We start from the raw sequence: 23,006 nt of genomic DNA, 5'->3' as shown, positions 1-23,006 counted from the left end.
AAACCCCCAAAAAACAAAAACCCCACCTCACACATCCGGAAAATGTCTGAGGTGAAAAACAGCTCCATTTTCTTTCTTCATTCAGATACAGCACAAAAAGTGAAAATATCTAAATTAACTTCTTGTGAACTAAAATATCCATAAACCTAAGAAGCCATCTGTCTGAGTATCTAAAAATTGGCACTGCTCTAAGGAGTTGCCCCAACTTTCATAGTAAATGCTCTTTGCTGTGTTGCTCGGTGTCTGCATTCCTCTTACCTTCACTGCTTTCTCTGTTTGAATAGGGCGAAGAAGGGCTTCGAGAAGTTTTGCAGATTTTACATGATGAATTTCGTTTGTCAATGGCCCTGGCAGGTAAGAATTTTTTGCTGTTTGATTAGTAATTGATGAGAAGCAGTATTGCCACCTTAGAGTGAGCACAAAGGCACCACATGCAAACAGATGGATCAAATCAAAGTGAGGGGGTTTGTAAAAGGACCGCTCAGTGCAACAAAAATAATTCTATTCACAGGATTTCAGGCTTGTTGCTTTATATGAATGCATCAAAACAGAGTGGGTAGAAAAACTCTCACTGACTAAAATAGGAAGTAAGGCGGGGTACAGCCTGGCTCCATCCCATAGTACTCTGGACAACCCAATTAACCCTATCATGAGGTATAAGCACCTGAAGGATAATAGGGTTATAAGGAATAGTCAGCATGGATTTTTCAAGAACAAATCATGCCAAATCAACTTAATTTCCTTCTTTGACAGGATTACTGGCCTAGTGGATGGGGAAAAGCACTAGGCATGATATACCTTGATTTTAGCAAGGCTTTTGACACAATTCTGAATTCTCGTAAGCCAACTAGGGAAACATGGTCTATATGAAATTACTATAAGGTGGGTGCACAACTGGTTGAAAGAATGTACACAAACAGTACTTATCAATGGCTTGTTGTCCAACTGGGAGAACACATCTAGTGGAATCTCACAGGGGTCAGTCCTATGTCCAGCACTATTCAATATTTTCATTAATGACCTGGTTAATGGAGAGGAGAATATGCTTATAAAATTTACAGATGACACCAAGCTGGAAGGGTTGCAAGCACTTTGTAGGTTAGGTTTAAAATTCAAAATGACCATGACAAATTGGACAATTGGTCTGAATTCAACAAGATAAAATCCAACAAAGACAAGTACAAAGTACTTCACTTAGGAAGGAAAAATCAAATGCACAATGACAAAATGAGGAATAATTATGTAGGTGGTCATACTGCTGAAACGGATCTGGGGATTATAGCAGGTCACAAACTGAATGTGAGTGAATGAGTTGTCAATGGGATGCATCTGCAAAAAGGGCTAATATGATTCTGAGGTGTATTAACAGGAGTGTTGAATGTAAGACACAGGAGATAATTGTTCCGCTCTACTCAGCACTGGTGTGGTCCCAGCCGGAGTCCTGTGTCCAATTCTGGGCACCACACTTTAAAAAAGGTTGGACAAAGTGGAAAGGGTACAGAGGAGAGCAACAAAAATGATAAAAAGTTTAGAAAACCTGACCAATGAGGAAACAAACTGGGCATATTTAGTCTTGAGACAAGAAGACTAAGGAGGAACTTAATAACAGTCTTCCAATATGTTAATGGCTGTTATAAAGAGGATGGTGATCAATGTTCTCCATATCCACTGAAGCTAGCACAAGATGTGATTGGCTTAATCTGCAGCAAGGGAGATTTAGGTTAGATATTAGGAAAAACTTTCTAACTCTAAGGGTAGTTAAGATCTGGAACAGGCTTCCAAGGAAGTACGTGGTCCCCATCATTGGAAGCTTTTAAAAATAAGTAGGAGAAACACCTGTCAGGGATGGTCTAGCTTTACTTAGCCCTGCAATAGTGCAGAGGACTGGACTGGATGACTACTCAAGGTCCCTTCCAGTCCTCCATTTCTATGATTCTATGACCACTTTACTACAAGGGTATAGTGGTTAGATCAGGGAACTGGGGATCAGGATTAAAGCGTTAGAACCATGCTGGTTTCAGTTGTTAGGGTTCATGAAAACCCTCTTTCATTTTTGCTTCCCATGGGTTCACACACTTTGCGTTTTGTGAGAAAGTGGGCTGAAGCTACTTTTTTACCTGGTGTGGGTTGAAACCATGCAAAACCACTGACCAGGGCTAAGCAAAAATTGGAATTTCCATCCATTCAGATATTTCAACATTTCGTTTCATCCTAAATTGGAATGCACTGTAGTTCACTAGTACCGTAGCTCAGGAGGCAGCAGTGTGTATTGCAGTGCTGATGGTGTTGGCTGTTACAATTGCATATAATATGATTTATTTTTATCTTTTTCCTTTAAAAAAAACAAAGAATTTACAACCTAAAAGCAACATTCAAAGTAAATTATGGAGTTTGCAAAGTCAAGCGCTTGAAAGTTAGGAAATGTCAGAATTAAGGATCTCCATGCCACCTTAATTTGGCCCCCTTGTGCGTATGCATTCTGATAGTCTTTAACTACCTCATCACAGACTGTACTATTTTTTCCACAGGATCCTTGTCTGATTCAGTGCACAGCATGGATGATACTGACGGAATGAGACAGCTGCTCAATACTTTTTTTTTATGATCTCTGATCAATGTATGGCCCTAGACCTTGTTTACTGCACACCGTCCAAACCCTGGACTGGACACACAATTATTTATTTCCTTGTGGGCTTTTCTGTGGCACTCACTATCGTAGTATTAGAATGTTTCAAAAACATTAATTTCCCTGTGAGAGAAGAAAATACCATCACCTCCACTTTACACATGGGAGAAGAGAAACAAAGAGGTTTGCCTAAGACAACACATTGAAACATTGGCAAGGACTAGAAATCCATGATCATTCCACCAGAGCACACAACCTTACTGTCAAAAAGATTGAGCATCCATTACTTTCATTAACATCAGTTCCAGTCATGAGTGCTCAGGAGTTTGAAAATCATGCCCCAGGATCTCAAGTTAGGCTTGCAGAAAATAAGAGACATACCATTATTGGCCACCTGCAAAAAATTTAGTTTAAGTCATTTGCACAGCATTATATCGGAAGTCTGCCAGCTAGCCAGGGATAAAAATCCAGATCTGGGCAGGAGTCAACTATCTTAACTATAAGACCATTCTTTCCTTGCCTGCCTGTGTTTGCCTCTACACCATCCATCCTGTGCACTGAGTGAGGCATTTTTGCCTGTGAAAATAATAGTATGTGATCACATAATTAAATACTGTACCGTAATGCATGTGCCCAAGGGGGCCAAATTTAAATTATGCAGTCAGTCTTAATTCTGGTATTTCCTAACTTTTGAGTGTTTGATTTTTGCAAACTTAATATTATTTATAAAGTAGGTTTTTGGTATGTAATTATTATTTATGGTACATTAGTGTCTAGAATCCTCAACATGCTAGGTGCTGTACGTACACTTAGAAAACTGGTGAGTTTACAAGCTAAAACTAGAGTTTTATTGTTCCCATTTTATAGATGGAGAACCGAGACAGATTAAGTGGCTTGCTTATGGTCACACAGGAAGTCTGTAGCACAGCCAGGAATATAACCCAGACCTCCCAAGACTTAGCTCAGTGCCTTAACCATAGACCATTCTTTCTCTCAATAGTCATTTTTAACCCTGTATTTTATTTCAGGCTGTCACAGTGTCTCAGGAATTGGCCGAAACCTGGTTCAGTTCTCCAAGCTGTAAATGGCTCATGCAGTGCCCATTAACCAGACAAATGGAAGCAGCTCCTGATAACTATCAAAGCCTTGAGTATCCTCAGTAACAGACTCCCAGCTGTGTAACTCTTCCACTGTCCCCTGACAAGCACCCCAGTTCCCCTTAAGCTGTTGAATCCCCCCCCCCCATAAAAACAAGTGAAACTATCAGGATGTGTAAGTAACATCACTGCATGTCCTTATCATCACAACCCTCACCCTCCCCACACACACACCCTCCCCGGTCCCAGACCCCTCTACTTTAAGGCTAAGCTTGGACACAGCAGGGGTCAGGCCTTATTTCTGTATAGAGCACCATGCATGCCTATGGCTCTGTATAAATATTTGTTGGTCACCCTGTGGTCTCCTTATTGGCAGATCAGTGCAGTCATATGGGGTCCCTGAATAATGATACTGGCATAAGCTCAGTTTAACAACAGGTATTTATTTTTGGCATAGGATACAGAACATCCTGCTGCTGGTACAAATAGTTTCCATCTCTCCCTGAGGCAGAAAACACACTTCTATTTCCTCTCAGAGTTACTTTTCGAGACAGGGGTCTTTCCATCCGGTCTGGGAGGAGCCACCTCCCTTCCCACAATTGTCTTCTTATCTTCCATCCCACCTCACCCAGAGTATAGCCCTCTGCTATTTTCCCCATGTATCATCCCTCTTCCCCCTTTCTTCTCTCCCCCACTTTGGGACTGTCCATAAATTACATAATGCATTAATGGATGGGAGGGTGGGTCTTTAATTTTGTATGTTTGTTTCAGTGTTACAAGTTGTGGGTGGGTCTTGAAAAATCAATAAAAATGTGTTATGTAATTTAGGGACAGCCCTTTCTCTCACTCCATGTCTTCTGTCTCCCCTCTGCCCAGAATATTGTTTCTTTATTTCCTTTTCCCTTCCCCTATGTCCAGGGCCGACTCTGGCTTTTTTGCTGCCCCAAGCAAAAAACGCCCAGCCGGCCAGAGCAGCGGGGGGGGGGGGGGGGGGAGGGAGGAGGGGAGGAGGAAAACAAACCTGCCCTCGGCCGGGGAGGCGGGGGAAGAGAACAAACCGGCCGGCCGGAGTGGCGAAGCGGGGGGGGGGGAACAAACTGGCCGGCGAAGGAAAGAAAAAACAAAAAAACAAAACCAAAAACAAATACCTGCGGGGTGATGGGAGCGTGGGTACAGGGGGACTCCTGGCCCTGCAGACCCCGGGCAGCGGAGTGCGCACCCCGGCTAGCTGGGGGGGGAGGGGAGAGAGAAGGGGGGCATCCAGGGCTTCCTTAAGCGGGGCGCTTGCCACGCGGCCCCTCCCACTGCGCCGCCTGCCGGGAGGGCTCCGCGCCGCTCCAGTCGGCAGGCAGGGAATGACGCGAGATGCCCTGCTGGACTTGATGCAGGGCGCTCCCCTCCTCCACCCCCTACAGGGCAGCGGGAGCAGCAAACCGAAAAGAAAAAACCTGCAGGGGCGGCCAAAGTGGTGAAGCGCAAAAAAAAAAAAAGGATTGGAGGGAAGCCGCCCTTTGGAATCTGCCGCCCCAAGCTAGAGCTTGCTTGGCTGGTGCCTGGAGCCGGCTCTGCCTATGTCATCTCTCTTCCTTCTTTCAGGAACAAGACATTTCATCCTTTTACATTATCCAGAGGCTGTTGACTGGGATGATGCTTTGTCCCACTTATTGTCACATTTTGCTTTTTAGGCCTTGGCTACCTGCAGAGTTGCACGGGTTGAACTAAAGTTGATAATTTACATTGCTCTAGTTACAATGATGAAAGCCCATGTGGACACTCATATTTTGTTATAGGTGGGACTTACTTCGGTTTAGTTTAAATCAGCTGGGAATTGGTTTAAACTAAACTGAAATAAGCCAATCTACACCAAAATAAAGAATGTCTACATGGTTTTAACTGAACTGGTTTAACTAATTGTGATGGTTCTCATTTGATGGTTCTCAGGGTGCCCAGGACTGTGAGTCACCTCATTACACCCTGCCTCTAGCAGGAGGTAGCCTGGACTGTGCTGGCTGGGTGTTAGCTCCCTAATGTGACCAGCCTGTCAGTCACTCAAGCACTGTCCTCCAGGCTATGCCAGACCTGTCTTCCCTTGTGGGTTAACAATAGGTGCACCCCTGTCCCTGAGTCCCTTTGAATCATTCCCCTGTGATACTCAGCCCTTGACACTGGCTACTCACAGAAATCCCAGATCCTTTCCCCCCAGGAGAGCAGTGTACCCCAGTTTATTAATTTTACCTTAAATCACCGATCCTGTATAACACACAGCACTTGTGAGCACTTATAATAAAACAAAACAAGGTTTATTTAAGAAAGAATAGAGACAAGAGAGAGTAGTGGAAACAAATGGTTACAATACAAAACAAAATCATAAAATGTGAACCTGGATCTACACTTATTAATGGTTACCTCTCCTATCTAATAAAGTAGGGTTCCCCCACCCCAGAGTTCAAGCTGCTGCAGAGCTGGTTGGAGTCACAAGAACCAGAATTCAATTTTTCATGAGAACATCTCAGTACCTGTGAGAAAACATCCCTGCTCCCCGAGATGACTCCTCAGTGAAAGGATGCAGACGGTCTTTCCCCCTCCTCTGGTATACTGAAACAGGCTTTTGTCTTTATTCATAAACAGGGTGAACCCCTTTCTGTTGTAATGTTCCTTTTCTACCTTCCAGTGGTTTTGATTGTTTGCACAATAATACATGTCCCTAGCAGCTCTTTCTCCTTTCCCTTCCTTCCATGTTTGCCACACACTTGGTGCCAGGGCAGGGGGATGATGGCATCCATGTGGGACTGCATGAGGCACATTTGCCCTATCCTGCCACTCATAAGGCCTGATTGCATGGGCCACCCAGCCATGAAGTTGTCCAAACTGTTCCTGGAATGCAGCCAGGGTACTGCAGAAGGAACACAGGCCATGGTGTGGGTGCAGCAGGAGCCAGGACTCTTGCAGACATTAGAGATAGCAGCTGCCCTGCCAGCTCTCTCTGTTGTGCTCTATCTTCCTCCCTTAACCATTGTACCTGTTCCAGGAACTGCAAAGTGAGCACCTGCTCCTGCATTGCTACCCTGTCCTCAAGGTGCAAAGCTAGCCTGAGCCTTTTCCACTTGCCTCCTGCATGTCTTTCCTCTTGCCACAAATCCCTTTGCCTTTGGTACTCGTCCTGCTTGTTGGCCCTGTCCAGAACTTCAATCACAAGTTTATCCCAGAAACCCTTCCTCTTGGAACGGTCCGCGAAGGTACGGTGAGCCCTCTGCAGTGTGGGCGAGCTGTGGAGATACTGCAGCCTGTAGTGGTCGAGGGTCCTGCAATAAGACAAGACACTGAGGGTTACTGTCCCAAATATCTCAGTGCAGGAGCACAGAAACAATCGTTTTGGACTTTCCAGGGCAGAAAATGTTACTTCTGGAAACTGAACTTCACTGTATTGGCAGAGAGCTGCTTCAGACCACAGAAGCTCCCTGGACACAGCCAGGTTAAAGACGTGCTGAGAGAATGGTATGTTAAAAATCACAACTTTAATAAAAAAATCAACAAAATGGAGTTTGGGGGGAGGTTGGTGTCCGTGCTACGTAAGCCTTCTCTATCATTTCAGGCTTTGCACATTTTGGAGGCCATAACAGTTCTTGTGGTGCCCAATTGGCAAAGAGAGGTGTTATTCCAAGCTGCTGGTGGGAAACCAGGCGTGTTTGTCAGCGAAATATTCAAATATATGGTGACTGAACAGCATATCTACGAGTGGAGGGGGCTGGTGAGCTACTGAGGTGGCTCTGGAAAATATGCCCTTCCCTGAAATGTGACTACCTATCTGGAATTCCTGCTATGGGAAAGTTTGCAGATACTAGCACCTGGGATTGGGTCAGAATTCATGAGGGAATCAACAGGATACAACATTATCTTCCAAATGATTAGGTGCCTCCCCATGGCTTCCGATACAGTCTGTTGGGACTGCCTGCAAACACACAGAACTCCATTGCCATCCCCCTTCCCCCTGGTAAATTTCTGGACTGAATTCAAACCCAGTCGTATTTGGGACTAATGATTTCATCACCCATGGAAAGCCTGGACTGCATTAATAGAAATGGACATGTGAAAATGGACGACATTTGAACCTCTTCCCTCTCCCTCCCCACCCCGTACAGTTCAGGCTTTTTAGGCAGCTTGTTACACTGTTGAGTTGGTATCAAGCAGCGTACATACAGGGAATGTAATATAAGATTCTCATTCTAACAAACTGGAATGTATTAGCAAAACTGTGTGCCTTAAATATTCTCTCTTACATGCTCGTTTTACTGTTTGTGTTTCCCGGTTTCCATTTTTAATTCCATGTGGTGGGTGGAGAGTGAGGGGACACCAAGGTGCTGGCATGCAATCCGCCATTAGCAGATATATGCTGCTACCCAGGGCTTATATCTTTTGCACTGGTTCTTAGAGCAGAAATCCCTCCTGTTCCTATACTAGTAAACACAAAAATGGAGCCAGAAATGTACTAGGCTGCAGGGCAGCATCTCCCTCCTCCCTTTCTTCTGCAAGTCTTCTTGAGCTGTTCCTTTGGGCAGGGGGGGGTCAAAAAGCTCCTCCGAGTACGGCCCCAGGATGTGCTGCAGCTGCTCCTGCAGCAAAGTCTCCTCTAGGACCCATTTCGTTAGCAAAGTCTTTTTATTTGACACATTTGGAACTTGCTTGTACACATCGATTCCCATGCTGGCTTCTCAGGCCAGCAGGGCGTCATCCCAGCTGATCAGGTCATTGTGTACCGCTGGTGGATCCCTCCTTGGTGCAGTGCCCAGCACCCAGGCAAACTCATCATAAAACTGGCATGATGTTGGTGAGTTGCCAGAGATGCAGTTGTGGTCCCTGGTTTTCAAGTATTCAGTCCTGAGCCACTGAATCAGTTCTCTGAACTGGTCATAGCCTGTTATATTTCTAATGCTGCCAGCTTCTTTGCTATTTGCTGGTATAAATGGTCATTCCTGGTTCTCTTACTAAAATCCACTGTTTTGCTGGCCTCACAAATTAATTTAAATCTTGCTGTGTGTCCAAAACCATGAAGCAGCATGCTTTGCAGGGCTCATTCTGGTCAGTATCCATTGCAAATGCTGAAGGTTCTCCTAAGGTGTGTTTGCAGCTTGCAGTCAGAATAAAATGCCAAGCTGTTGCATTGAAACAGGGGGTGGAAGATGTTCCATTTCCCTGGAGTTGACTTGATTCTTGGGGGAGAGAGGACAAGTAAGTTGTCCCACAGCATTCTGGGATACTATTGGCGGACTGCAAGGATCTGAGTCTCGGCGGGGACTACATCTACACTGAAAAATGATAGGGCTCGAACCCTCGGTCCTGCCTTGACTCAAGATCAGACCCTCCACCCTCGTGGGATTCTAGGACCCGGGGTCTGAGCCCGATTTCAAGAGCTTTGTGTCTATGGAAGGGGGGTTAGGGCTTGAGCCTGAGTCTGAGCTTGCATTGTTTTGTAGATATACCTTTAAGGTATGTCTACATTGCAATAAAGCACCTGCAGCTGGCACGTCAGCTGACTCGGGCTCATGAGGCTTAGGCTGTGGGGCTATAAAACTGCAGTATAGATGTTTGGGCTTGGGCTGGAGCCCAGGCTCCGGTACCCTATGAGGTGGAAGGACATCTCTATCTTTGTCTTCCCATGTTGACATCACATCCTCATGCTGATTATATATGAACTGAGTCAGGTGAATAAACATTCTTTATCTGACAGAAAACTTAGTTTGTCAACTCTGCCTGTAAAACATATTTTGGGAACATATCTTCAGCACAGATACATTACTCTTTAAATATTCCCTGTCCATACATCATGACATGATTAAGAGGATCAGTGTGATGTAAGCTGCCACTAGACATCTCACATGACCCTTTTTGGATAAATACTATGAAAGCATGTGTGAGGTGTAGTGAGTTTGTCAAGCCTGATACAAGTTGCTGTTACAGAACATTGAATCCTTTGCCAGTGGACACTGAGGAGTTCTCTTGGGCACAGTGACCTTGACTAATTCGCTACACCAGTCAATAGGCGGCCCATGGGTCAAATCCCAACCGCCAGTTACTTTTGAACAGATTGAAAAATCTTTTTATGTACTTATTATGATCATTAGTGCTGGGTTTTTTTTATTATTTTTACCCTCTCATTCTCTCACCATGAGATCTCCATTACATTGCATTGTGAATTAATGATTGGCTGGTTCTCTTTAATTCTTTACTTGCTTAATTTGAGCTATCATCAGTTTCTGCCAATAAAAAAACGAATGTATGTTCCTGTTTTAAAAAATTACATTTTCCACTTCCCACTCATAGGCTCATTTACACTATTGAAAGCTGTAGACCTGCCCCCAGTGTTTTCAGCATCTAACGGCACTGGGTTTAAACATGGCAGCAAAAAAAAGGGAAGTTGACACTGAAAACCATTCATGTAAAGAAGCGTGGCCTGACGCTTACTGTTTTATTTTGCCACAACGTCCAAAGGCTTGACTAGTATGTTTAATTTGTATAGAGCCTGTGGCTGTTGTTGAACGTGGGAACAGCAAATGGCACTATGAAACAAACACATGGATTTTGACCATAAGTATCTACTGGGCTCCCGTTTAAGCTCAGACTAGATCGCTTCATTAAAAGATGAATATTTTCAGGGCAGAAATATGATTTCAAAGGCTACTTGCACTCAGGAAAAGGCAACTGAAGCTTCACTGAGGTGTCTGTGGGTAATGGCAAAACACAGGAAACCTTTTACCTATGCAGTCATTGTTAAGCAGTGTATAGTTACTACAGCTGAAACCCTCTTTGCGGAGAAGAAAGACATTGTTGACGCCTTCAGACAACTGCTGCTCTCAGCCACCACAGCTATTAGGCGCACTGAGTTGATGGCACAAGACGTTTTCAAGCAGTTGGGTGAGAAACAAAATGGGAAGATTTTCCATGGCAGTGGACAAGTCCTGAGATATCAGACCACAGCTCAGCTAGCGCTGTATGTCTGTTTCTTTATGGAGCTAAATTTATGGAGTATTTGTTGTCCTTTATACTGCATAACAATCGCACAACAGGTGAGGATTTGTTTATTCTGTTCAACTTTTTTGTCTAATGAAGGTTTTGATGTGACTCAGATTGTGTCAATTACAACAGATGGCGCTTCTGCCATGATTGGTACTCACTGATAGCTTGTGAATCATCTGCAAGACCTGAACACCAGTCTGATTTCCTATCAGTGTGTAAACCACCAAACCACACTTTGTGCAAAGCTTAGCGATGAGTATGCTAATGTAATGTCAATGGTGATTAAACCTGTCAACTTCCTTCAGTCCAAGTCAGCACTGCAACACATACAGTGCTAAAGCTTTCTTTCAGAAGTATCTGCTGATTACTATGACCTGGCAAGTACTAAGAAGGCTGTGGGAAATTTCAGTTCATGTGGAAGAATATCTACATAACATTCCAGGGGAAAAGGCAGAAGAGCTACATGCATTTTGCCACAAGCCTGAGCATCCTGGCCTTCCTTGTTGATTTGACAGGCCACTTCAATTATTTCAACTTAAAGCTACAGGGGCAAAATCTCAGTGTAGTGGATCTACACAGCAGTGTCACTTCATTTGAAAAAAAACTGAGTCTCTGCAAAAGTGATTTGGAAACTGGGGAGAAGCTGCATTTCCCGACACTGCTAAGGAGTGAATCAGATGGCGTCATTTCTGGACAGGCATCTTCAAAACTTCCATCAGATGTTCCAAGAATTTAAAAATGTTAAAGACGTCATCCTGTTTGTAAGGAACACGTCTGTGGTACAAGCAAATGGCAATCAAGAAAAATTATCATTTCCAGATGTTGAAAAAGCAAAATTACAGCTGGAGCTTACTGATTTACAAGCAGATGAAGAGCTTACGGTGTGGCACACTGAAACTACATCTGAAACTCTCTGGACAACCCTTGTGCTGGACTCCAAGTATCCACATTTGAAGAAGGTGGCATTTAACATCTGCATTATGTTTGGCTCGACATACGTGTATCACTCAGCATTCTGAACAATGAACAACATTAAATCACATAATCACTGCATTTTGACATATAATCATCTGTGCAATTGCCTGTGTCTTGCTTGACTGAAATCACTCCAATCATCAAGGCCTTTGTCCAGCAGAGGACATGTCACTTTTCCCACTGACAGTGAGTATTATATAATTAAACATTAGTCACATATATTTTATTTTATATTTGTATTGTCATATAAAATTACATTATCAGTAGTGATATGACAGTTTTAACAGGTATTTCACAGTAATTATTCATGATTCTTTTGCTTAATACGTGTGTGTGTGTGTGTATTTATTCTTGGAAAGATTTGAATCATGAAGCTAAGATAGAGAGTTCATATGTACTAAGTGTTATTTTCTTTCAAACTCTGATACTAATATTAAATAAGCCACAAAAGGCTTGAAAGTTTTGAATATGTTTATCTATCTAGCTGTATACATACATGCCTACAATAATTTTATTTGACAAAACTAAAGTTAATACTCTTTGTAAACTCAAAACAAATTCAAAACTTAAAACAATTGTCTGAAAGTGTTTTAATGCTAATATTTGCATCTATTTGACAATTTATCTGTGCACTTTCTCAAAGTCTCAGATGTAATTTATTACATCTTTCATGGAGGTTATTTTTAAGTTATACAGTGGTTTGATCTTATTTTTCATGAAATACACTAAAAATATAGGCAATGGGGTATATTATTAACGCACAGCATTGTATGTGTTTGTTGAACAGGGGCACTGGCGCTGTGAAAAATGGTTCTCTGGATTCTGGACCTTGACTATACCTTGACCAAGAAATTTGGACCTTGACAAAAAATAATTGAATATCTCTGGTCTACACTGACAGGACATTTTCCTCCAATCTTAAAATGTTAACAAATAAAACCTCTCCCTCAACCCATTATTTTATTCCAAACATCAAACCACAAGAAATTTAAATTAATTTGTTCAATTTTAATCCAGTTTAAATTGAGCATATGGAATAGACAGTCTGAAAAAGATATAAAATCACAGGCCTACTGTAATATTGAGTATACTATCTGGAAGCTCTAGTCCTTCTGAAAATGTGGATGTATGGAGATTTTTATTATTAGCGTGGATTTCTATCTCTTCCAAAGAAGTCTGTGAATTATTTGGGTGATTTGTTGTGTCTTGGCAAGCAGAAATTTCAGCTCGTGTAAATCAAAGTAAATTTGATGCAGATTTACATCAGCTTTGGCTCTAACATGCAGTGTCTACAACACTTGGGGCATTATGTTCATTTTAATTTAATATTTAATTTGATTTTTTGATAAACCAAGAGAGAGGGAAAGAGAGAGCCATCTCTCGAGGACTGTTTTGACTTGGGCCCAATGTGGCTTGACAGTATTTAGCTTCTTCCTCAGTAGGGCCTGATAAATAATGTTCTAGTACAGAGAATTCCATATAGAACCACCCTCTTTCGAAACAGCTACTAAAATTGACTTGAAAATCCCAGCTAAACATTTTTCCATTGGAATTTGCCAATTTGTTGAAATCAAAATGTTTTGCAAAGATGATTCAGTTTTAACCAAGTTCTGACGGAACCTGCCTGGTTTCCTGCCATTTCACCTGCCCATCTCCTTGACAGCCCACCTAATGGCTTTTTGGGAAGCCTGGGATTCCAGGCTTTGGCTCTTGGGAGTCAGGCTCCCAGGGCTTCCAGGAGCTGTGACTCTGAAACAGCCCATTATGTGGACTGCCCTGGAGCTACAGCTCCATTTCCTTTTGCAAAGCATTTCAAAATGTTTGGGTTTTGTTCAGAATTGGAATGAAACCACATTTTAAAATTTTTAAATCCCCTGCAAAAAAAAATTATCTTATAGGTACTCCTAGCTCTTATAGGTACTATTTCCCATTGTTCCCAACAGGACTGAGGTCAGACGTTGCCCACAGTTAGTTGCCCTTCTCAAAATGACCACCTATCTCCTATTGTTTTTAATAGCATTCAAGCCACAGGCTGCTCTTAACAAGAAGACACTCTGATAAATAAGCTGGGGAAATGCAGGCTCAGCAGAACTACAATTAAGTAGTTACATAATTGATTAAACAACCACAAGCAAAGAGTAACTATTAATGAGATGATGTCAGTTTGGGGGGAAGGTTCAACTGGGGTTCCACAGGGATCTGTTCTGGGTCCGGTGTTATTTAACATCTTTATTAATGACCCAGATGTAGGAACAGAGAGCATACTGATAAAATTTGCAGATGACACAAAGCTGGGGGAAGCAGGGGCGGGATTAGCAACACTTTGGAGGATAGAGCTAAAATTCAGAGGGATCTTGATAAATTGGAGAAGTGAGCTATAGACAACAAAATGAAATTCAACGAAGACAAATGTAAGTAAGGTGTTACACTTAGGGAAGAAAAACCAAATGCACAAATACAGAATGGGGGATAACTGGCTTGGCAGCAGCACTGCTGAGAAGGATCTGGGAGTTGTGGTGGATCACAACCTCAACATGAGCCAATAATGTGATCAGGGCCGGCTCCAGCTTTTTTGCCGCCCCAAGAGGTGAAGCGAAAAAAAAAAAAAAAGATAAAGCCGATCGGCAGCACTTCAGTGGCAGCTCGATCACACCGCTTCATTCTTCTGCGGCAATTCGGCGGCAGGTCCTTCGCTCCCTCTCTTCCTCTTCGGCGGCACTTCGGTGGCAGCTGAAAGAGGAAGAGAGGGACTGACGGACCTGCCGCCAAATTGCCACCAAAGACCCGGACGTGCCACCCCTTTCCATTGGCCGCCCCAAGCACTTGCTTCCTTCACTGGTGCCTGGAGCCAGCCCTGAATGTGATGCTGTTGCAAAAAAACCAGCAAAAGCAAATTTAAGTTGCATTAACAGAGGCATGGCATGCAAGTCATGGGAGGTGATATACCACTCTACTCAGCACTGGTTAGGCCTCAGCTGGAATACTGTGTCCAATTTTGGTCATCGCTGTATAAAAAGGATGTAGAGAAACTGGAAAGAATCCAGAGGCAAGCAACAAAGATGATCAAAGGAATGGAATACAAGCCATATGAGCAAAGGCTGAAGGAATTGGATATGTTTCGTTGAAAAAGAGGAGATTAAGGGGGGACACATGATAGTGGTCTTTGAATATTTGAAAGGCTTCCATAAAAAAGATGGAGAAAAGTTGTTCTCTCTTGCCACAGAGGGCAGGACAAGAGGCAATCGGTTCAAACTATGTCATAGCAGATTAGAATAAATCTCAGGAAAAACTTCCTAACTGTTAGAACAGTAGGACAATGGAACAGGCTGCCTAGGGAGGTTGTGGAAGCTCCTTCACTTGATGTTTTCAAAAGGAGGCTGAATAGCCACCTATCTTGGATGGTTTAGACACAACAAATCCTGCATCTTGGCAGGGGGTTAGACCAGATGACCCTTGTGGTCCCTTCTTACCCTGTGGTTCTATGATTCTATGATTCACTCTCACTGGAAACAATGGAGCAAGGTGGCCATTTTGAAAAAGAGCATCTTACCTGAGTTTTCTCTGGCCTTGACCAATGTTCCACTAAGAACAATGGAACATGGAAGCCATTTTGAAAGAAGGCAAATAAGGAGTTTCCCTGAAGAAAATTGTTATTCACCAGCCTCTGCTGAGAGATAAACTTTCAGTTATTAACGTTAATGGCAAAAATGATAACTAATCCTAAGTATATCTTTTCAAATGCTACCTGTTACACCAGCCCTACTCAACAGAGAGAGTAAGAGGGGGAAACTAGGGGCATATGGGCAGGGGAATATGAGATGCAAAAGGTGGGGGGAGGTATGCAGGAAAATGGGGAAAAGGGGATGTGTGAGTTGGGGAATATTGGGAGATGCAAGAGGCAGGGGAAATTTTGAGGGCAGGAGATCGGAGGAAAATGGAGTGTACACTGCAGATGCTTTGTGCTTCTCTGGCAATGCAAAACAACTATAAATACAGCTTACCTGGCCAATATGATCTGGTCAATTTGGGCTGCTCCAGATTGGCGTAAAACAGTGGGAGAGTACTGGTGAATCCCTGGGTCTGTGTGGACATTGGAGCCTGGGGTTCAGGCCAAGGTTAAAATATTCTTAACCTAGGGCTAGAAATCAGTGTAGCTGTTCAAGCCCTAAATTATCAAATCCAGGGTCTACTGACTCGATTCCCACTCACCCTGGGTATACATTGCAGTGTAGATGTACCCTAAGAAGCAGGTTGTACCTTTTTGTTTTACATGCAACTTATTGTTCTTGTTCTCCTTGCTGACTCTCTCTTAAATCTTAATCTTTGTGATAAACTTATGTTTGTTTTCACTATCAGTAGATGCCAGTGCTGTGTTGTTATAAAGGACCGGAGTCTGAGTTGTCACAGTTAAGCTGGGTGTACACTGTCGCTATGGGGACAGCTTACCTGGTAATTCCTGTGAGTGTCCAGTGACAGGAGCTGGATGCTGCTGGGAGCACTCTAAGGACTCGGGGGTTGGTGTGTACTGACCACTAGCCTGCACAGAAAGGGCAAGGTCTGCAGAGACCAGGAAGTCAGTGCTGGAGGGACCAGAGGCTGTTGGTTTCAGGGAGCTGAATCACAGCAGGCCCAAACTCCTTCGTGCTAATGTCAGGTAGTGGTAAAGTACCTCACAGCCCTGAGTATCCCAGGGGAGTGTCACAGTCACTCATTTGTTTTATTACACACGCTTGTTCTGCTCAATCTCCGGAGTCTTTCTAGACGTTAGTTATACTCTGGGGGGAAGTAAGTTACTTTATTCTTCTTCATGAAGCAGCTTACTGCACCTATGCACCCATCAGCTACTCTGGCCAGCAAGTAGGGAGGCGGAGCCCCAACTCTCCCTGCTCTTTGTCCCTCTTATTGGAGCAGGGAGTATTGGGTGAGTAGCCTTTGCTCTCCTTTCGGGGCTGGAGTCACAACCTGAGCAGGACCATACAGGAAAGGAAGGGTGGGGAGGGGCCAGCATGGCTGAGTAAAAGCTGTGACAATCTATTGTGGGCCTGATCCTGTTCCCACTAAACTAGCCTTTTCCTATACAACTCACTGCTGGGCACTGAGGCCCTTCTCCATTCCTATTGCTCTGCTCTTCTCTTTTCATTTTCTCCGTTTCTTCTTACAAACAACTTTTGTTTCAGGCTTTGCTTCTTGGGTCACGTGCTGTAAGAGATCCTACTATTTGCTTGTTTGTCTCATGGAAATCTGTTCAAATCTGGCTAAATTATAAACTGCGGAAACCCCCTGTTTCCCATCTGTGATTCACACCACAGACCTTGTTTCTGGCCTGCTGCCAAAATCCCTCAGCACTGTGCACGTGCCAACCAGCACCTCACAGCAACCGCCCATATACACAGAGCAGGACCTCCAGACACAACACGCACTTGAATTGGGTCAGAAACCTGGCACGCTTTTTATGGAGCCATTTTGCTCTCCAGATTCTCAGCTTTTGTTTTTTAAAACAAATAAGGATCTAAATGTTATGGCTATGAAGGAAATCCTTCGAAGTGGGAAGTGACTGTAACTCATGCAGGGATGTCTGCCTGTGTGAGCAGAAAGCCTTAAACAATTGCTTTGAACACTGTGAACTTAAATGAGATATTTTTATGATTACCCCCTAGCACCTCGGAGCCCCAGTCATAGACCTATCGTGTTAGGTGCTGTACAAGTACAGAGCAGAAAAATAGTCCCTGCCCCAAAGAGTTTACAGTCTAAGCACAAGACAAGAGATAACAGATGAATACAGACAGACAGGGGAATACAAGGAAACAATGAGACAGTATTGCTAGGCATTGGTCCCAGCGCACCAGCGGCATAAGAACATAAGAACAGCCATACTGTGTCAGACCAAATGTCCATCTAGCTCAGTATCCTGTCTTCTGACAGTGGCCAATGTCAGGTGCCCCAGAGGGAATGAACAGAACAGGTAATCGTCAAGTGATCCATCCCCAGTCACCCATTCCCAGCTTCTGGAGCCCTTTTTAAAAATTGATGTCACATTAGCTATCCTCCAGTCACTTGGTACAGAAGCTGATTTAAATGATAGGTTACAGCTTAACCGTTCTCAAGTTTTTTTGTAGGCATTATGGCAAAGGAGAGTTTTAAGGAGAGATTTTAAAGGAGAAAAATTAAGTGCCCCAACCACATGGGGCAGCCTGGGAGAAAGCATTAAGGTGCTTGTTTGAAAATTTAACAAGCGGATGAAAGAGGCTGGTATCATGAGCTGACCAGACGCAGGAGTCAACTTCTTGATATTGACTGAGCGACACCAGGCAGGGTGGGGATAGGCTGTGAAGGGTCTTGACGTGAAGACAAGTGCCTCATGTTTGATGTGATCGAGACAGGGAAGCAAGTGGAGGGATGCAAAGAGAGGGGTTGGCAAGATCAAAGCGGGTAGACTAGGGAAATGATCTTTGCAGCAGCATTCTGAATGGATCTGAGTGGAGAAGACTGCATTGGTCAAGGCCAGAGAAAAGGTCTTGTTGCAGTAATTGAGACATGAGATGGTCAGAGCCTGGAGGAGAGTCTTAACTGTGGGGACGGATCGGAAAGGCCATATCTTAGAGACGTTAGGCAGAAAGAATCTGCGAGACTTAGACCTAGCCCGATGGGAGGACCTAGAGAGAGGGCTGAGTCGAAGATGATGTGCATGTTATGGGCCCGGTGATGGTTTTGTCTGCAGTGATATAGAAAAGAGTTAGCGGGGAGGTTTGGGGGAAGGGGAAGATTATAAAAGGTCTGAGTTTGAGTTTACAGCTAGACATCCTCAAGGAGATGTCAGAGAGACAATCTGAGATTTTAGTTTGGACAGAAGGAGACAGGTCTGGAGTAGAGGGGTAGATCTGTGAATTGCCATCATAAAGAAAGGAGGTGAATTTGTGCTTGTGGATGAGATTACTCAGAGATAAGATGCGGAGGTAGAAGAGAAGAGGACCAAGGACAGAGCCCTGTGGAACTCCCTCAGAAAGCGGAAGGGGAAATGAGGAGGATCCTCCAAAGTACATACTGGAGGAGTTATTACAGGTGTAGGAGGGGAATCAGGAGAGGGCAGAGTAATGGAAGCAAAGGGAGGACAAGATTTCAAGAAGAACAGCATGGTCGACTGTATCAGAGGCAGCTGATAGGTCAAGAGGGATGGGGATGGAGTACTGATTCTGAGATTTGTCTAGGGCTCACAAAATTGGGGTTGGAGTGCGGGAGGGGGTGTGGGCTCTGGGGTGGAGCTGGGGATAAGAGGTTTGGGGTGTAGGAGGGTGCTCTGGGCTGGGACCGAGGGGTTTGGAGAGAGGGAGGAGGATCAGGGCTGGGGCAGGGGATTGGGGTGTGAGAGAGGCTCAGGGGGTGCAGACTCCGAACAGCGCTTACCGCAAGAGGCTCCCAGAAGCAGTGGCATGTCCCTTCTCTGGCTTCTATACGGAGGCGTGGCCAAGCAGCTCTCCACGCTGCCCCATCCACAGGCACTGCCCCTGCAGCTCCCATTGGAGCATGTAGGAGCCGGAGCGGGGCCATGCCGCGGCTTCCGGGAGCTGCGTGGTAAGACCCTAACCCAGGGCCCTGGCCAGAGCGCTGCCAAGTCACATGGTACGGCTCACGGGTTGGCTTAAAATGGCTTGCAGGCCAGATCTGGCTTGTGGGCCATAGTTTGCCCACCCCTGGTCTACGGAGAAGCCATTAGAGAATTTGGCAAGAGCTGTTTCAGTGGTGAAAGCTGGTTTGGAGAGGGTCTAGGATGGAATTGCTTCTGAGAAATCCAGGGACGCCCGGGGGGGAGGGGCGGAAGTGGGGCAATTTGCCCCAGGGTCCTGGGCCCTGCAGGGGCCCCAATGAGAATATAGTATTCTATAGCATTGCAACTTTTTTGTATGGAAGGGGCCCCCGAAATTGCTTTGCCCCAGGCCCCCTGAATCCTCTGGGTGGCCCTGGAGAAATCCCAGACAGTGACTGTAAACAGCTCAGTCAATGAGCATAGAGATGAAAGGGCAGACGGGAGATGGGGTGATAGCTAGAGAAGCAAGAGGAGTCATGGATTTTTTTTTTAATATGGGAGCAACTAAAGCATATTTATAGTACAAGGGAAAAGAGTGAAGGGAGAGTGAGAGGTTATAAAGACCAGAGTAAGGGAGGGGATGAGAGTAGGCATGCCAGAAGATGGGATGGGGTCACTGGAAAAAGTGGAAGGTTTAGAGGAGGTGAGTAGATGAGAAACGTCTGCATCTGTGTTGGGAAGAAGGAGGAGAGCATTGCAGGTAGGGGCCTGCATGAAAACTTCTAAGCTTAACTACCAGCTTAGCTCTGGTTCCGCTGCCACCATTTCCCAATTCTAGATTCCCACCCTGGGAAACCCTGAGAAAACCTTTCACCAATTCCCTGGTGAATACAGATCCAAACCCCTTGGATCTTAAAACAAGGAGAAATTAACCATCCCCCCTCCTTCCTCCCACCAACTCCTGGTGAACACAGATCCAAACCCCTTGGATCTAAAACAAGGAGAAATTAACCTTTCCCCCTCCTTCCCTTCACCAAATCCTGGTGAATACAGATCCAAACCCCTTGGATCTTAAAACAAGGAGAAATTAACCATCCCCCCTCCTTCCTCCCACCAACTCCTGGTGAACACAGATCCAATCCCCTTGGATCTAAAACAAGGAGAAATTAACCCTTCCCCCTCCTTCCTTTCACCAACTCCTGGTGAATACAGATCCAACCCCCTTGGATCTAAAAACAAGGAAAAATCAATCAGGTTCTTAAAAAGAAGGCTTTTAATTAAAGAAAAAAAGTAAAAATCATCTCTGTAAAATCAGTATGGAAATTAACCTTACAGGGTAATCAAACTTAAAGAGCTCAGAGGACTCCCCTCTAGTCTCAGGTTCAAAGTACAGCAAACAAAGATAAACACTCTAGTAAAAGGTACATTTACAAGTTGAGAAAACAAAGGAAAACTAACACGCCTTGCCTGGCTATTTACTTACAAGTTTGAAATAGGAGAGACTTGTTTAGAAAGATGTGGAGAACCTGGATTGATGTCTGGTCCCTCTCAGTCCCGAGAACGAACACACTCCCAAACAAAGAACACAAACAAAAGCCTTCCCCCCCCAAGATTTGAAAGTATCTTGTCCCCTTATTGGTCCTTTAGGTCAGATGCCAGCTAGGTTACCTGAGCTTCTTAACCCTTTACAGGGAAAAGGATTTTGGAGTCTCTGGCCAGGAGAGATTTTATAGTACTGTACACAGGACAGCTGTTACCCTTCCCTTTATAGTTATGACACGCCTCCCAAATCACAGATAGTGCTGGACGTTCGGTTCCACACTGGCTGTGATTTTTTTCCTGGAGTTCTAGGAGAAAACAGAGTTAATAAGACACATGTACCTTTAGACATACTACTGATTAGATAAAAACTAACAATATGTTTCATTCCAAGAACAATTGTTAACCAGTTAACTCTGGGAAACTTTCCCGGGAGAGTGCATCAGCCACTTTGTTAGAAGCTCCCGAAATGTGTTGTATTTCAAAATCAAAATCTTGGAGAGCTAAACTCCACCACAGAAGTTTTTTGTTATTTCCCTTGGCGGTATGAAGCCACTGTAGTGCAGCATGGTCTGTTTGTAGTTGGAAACGCCGTCCCCAAACATACGGGCGTAGCTTTTCCAGCGCGTACACAATGGCATAGCATTCCTTTTCGCTGATTGACCAATGGCTTTCCCTCTCAGACAGTTTCTTACTGAGAAACACGACAGGATGGAATTCTTGATCCGGTCCTTCCTGCATTAAAACTGCTCCCACGCCTCGCTTGGACGCATCTGTGGTTACTAGGAACGGTTTGTCGAAGTTTGGGGCCCTTAGCACAGGGTCAGACATGAGTGTTGCCTTAAGCTGGTTAAAGGCCTTTTGACACTTATTAGTCCACCGAACTGCATTTGGCTGTTTCTTTTTGGTTAGGTCTGTCAGCGGGGCGGCGATTTGGCTGTAGTGGGGTACAAATCACCTATAATATCCAGCCAAGCATAAGAAGGATTGGACCTGTTTTTTAGACTTTGGAACCGGCCACTTTTGGATAGCATTCACTTTGGCCTGTAGGGGATTTATAGTTCCTTGACCCACCTGGTGCCCCAGGTAAGTTACTCTGTTTTGGCCTATTTGACACTTTTTAGCCTTAACAGTTAGTCCTGCCTGCTGGATGCGCTCGAAAACTTTTTCCAGGTGCTTCAGGTGCTCTGCCCATGAATCAGAAAAAATGGCCACATCATTGAGGTAGGCAACTGCAGATTCTCCCAATTCCGCTAGGAGACCATCTACAAGTCTTTGGAAGGTGGCGGATGCATTTCGCAACCCAAAAGGGAGTACATTGAATTCATACACCCCTGCCTGGGTGACGAAGGCTGACCTTTTCTTAGCGGGTTCATCCAGTGGTACTTGCCAGTACCCCTTGGTTAAGTCCAAAGTAGAGATGAATTGGGCATGTCCCAATTTCTCCAATAGCTCATTTGTGCGTGGCATTGGATAGTTGTCAGGACGAGTTACAGCATTTAGCTTACGGTAGTCCACGCAAAAGCGTATTTTCCCATCTGGTTTGGGAACTAGAACCACTGGAGATGCCCAGGCACTATTAGAGGGGCGGATTATACCCATCTGTAGCATGTCCTGGATCTCCCTTTGTATAGCAGTTTTGGCATGAGGTGACTCCCGGTAGGGTGGGGTTCTAATAGGGTGAGCATTACCTGTGTCAATGGAGTGGTATGCCCATTCGGTCCATCCTGGAGTGGCTGAGAAAATTGGTGCAAAGCTTGTGCACAGCTCCTTGATCTGCTGTTGCTGCAGACGTTCAAGGGTCGTGGAGAGGTTTACCTCTTCCACGCCACCATCCTTTTTTCCTTCGTAGTAGACACCTTCAGGCCACTCCGCGTCATCTGTTTCCTGGGCTGTAAACTGGCAAACGTTTAATTCTCTGGAATAAAAGGGCTTAAGAGAATTAACATGGTATACCTTAGGCTTTATGTTGGAGGTGGGGGAGGCTATGAGATAGTTAACAGCTCCTAGGCGCTCCTGGACCGTGAATGGTACTTCCCACGATGCTTCCATTTTATGGGCCTGGAGCGCCTTTAAGACCATGACTTGGTCTCCTACTTTGAAGGACCGTTCTCTGGAATGTTTATCATACCAGGCCTTTTGCTCTTCCTGAGCATTCTTTAGGTTTTCTTTAGCAAGGGCTAAAGAGTGTCGGAGGGTGCTTTGTAGGTTGCTTACAAAGTCTAGAATGTTAGTT

The 23,006-nt window shown here is 44.5% G+C and overlaps 2 protein-coding genes across 4 annotated transcripts in view; both read left to right on the top strand.

Moving 5' to 3' along the window:
- HAO2 (hydroxyacid oxidase 2) overlaps positions 1–4,076 on the top strand; it is a 29,740-nt gene extending 25,664 nt beyond the window's left edge. For both annotated transcript variants that reach the window (XM_054016387.1, XM_054016388.1), the window contains 2 exons: positions 285–354; positions 3,655–4,076. In XM_054016387.1, coding sequence (XP_053872362.1) covers positions 285–354; positions 3,655–3,710 — 126 coding nt within the window. In that variant the 3' untranslated portion in view covers positions 3,711–4,076. The remainder of the gene's footprint in view (positions 1–284; positions 355–3,654) is intronic.
- A 7,557-nt stretch (positions 4,077–11,633) lies between these two features.
- The window catches only part of LOC128844578 (3 beta-hydroxysteroid dehydrogenase/Delta 5-->4-isomerase-like), a 43,403-nt gene continuing 32,030 nt past the window's right edge, over positions 11,634–23,006 (top strand). For both annotated transcript variants that reach the window (XM_054042442.1, XM_054042460.1), the window contains exon 1: positions 11,634–11,895. The gene's annotated coding sequence lies outside the window, so the exon portion shown is untranslated. The remainder of the gene's footprint in view (positions 11,896–23,006) is intronic.

Source organism: Malaclemys terrapin, chromosome 1, assembly GCF_027887155.1.
Source record: "Malaclemys terrapin pileata isolate rMalTer1 chromosome 1, rMalTer1.hap1, whole genome shotgun sequence".
Classification (NCBI taxonomy): Eukaryota; Metazoa; Chordata; order Testudines; family Emydidae; genus Malaclemys; species Malaclemys terrapin.
This window is presented reverse-complemented; position numbering and strand designations above follow the sequence as displayed.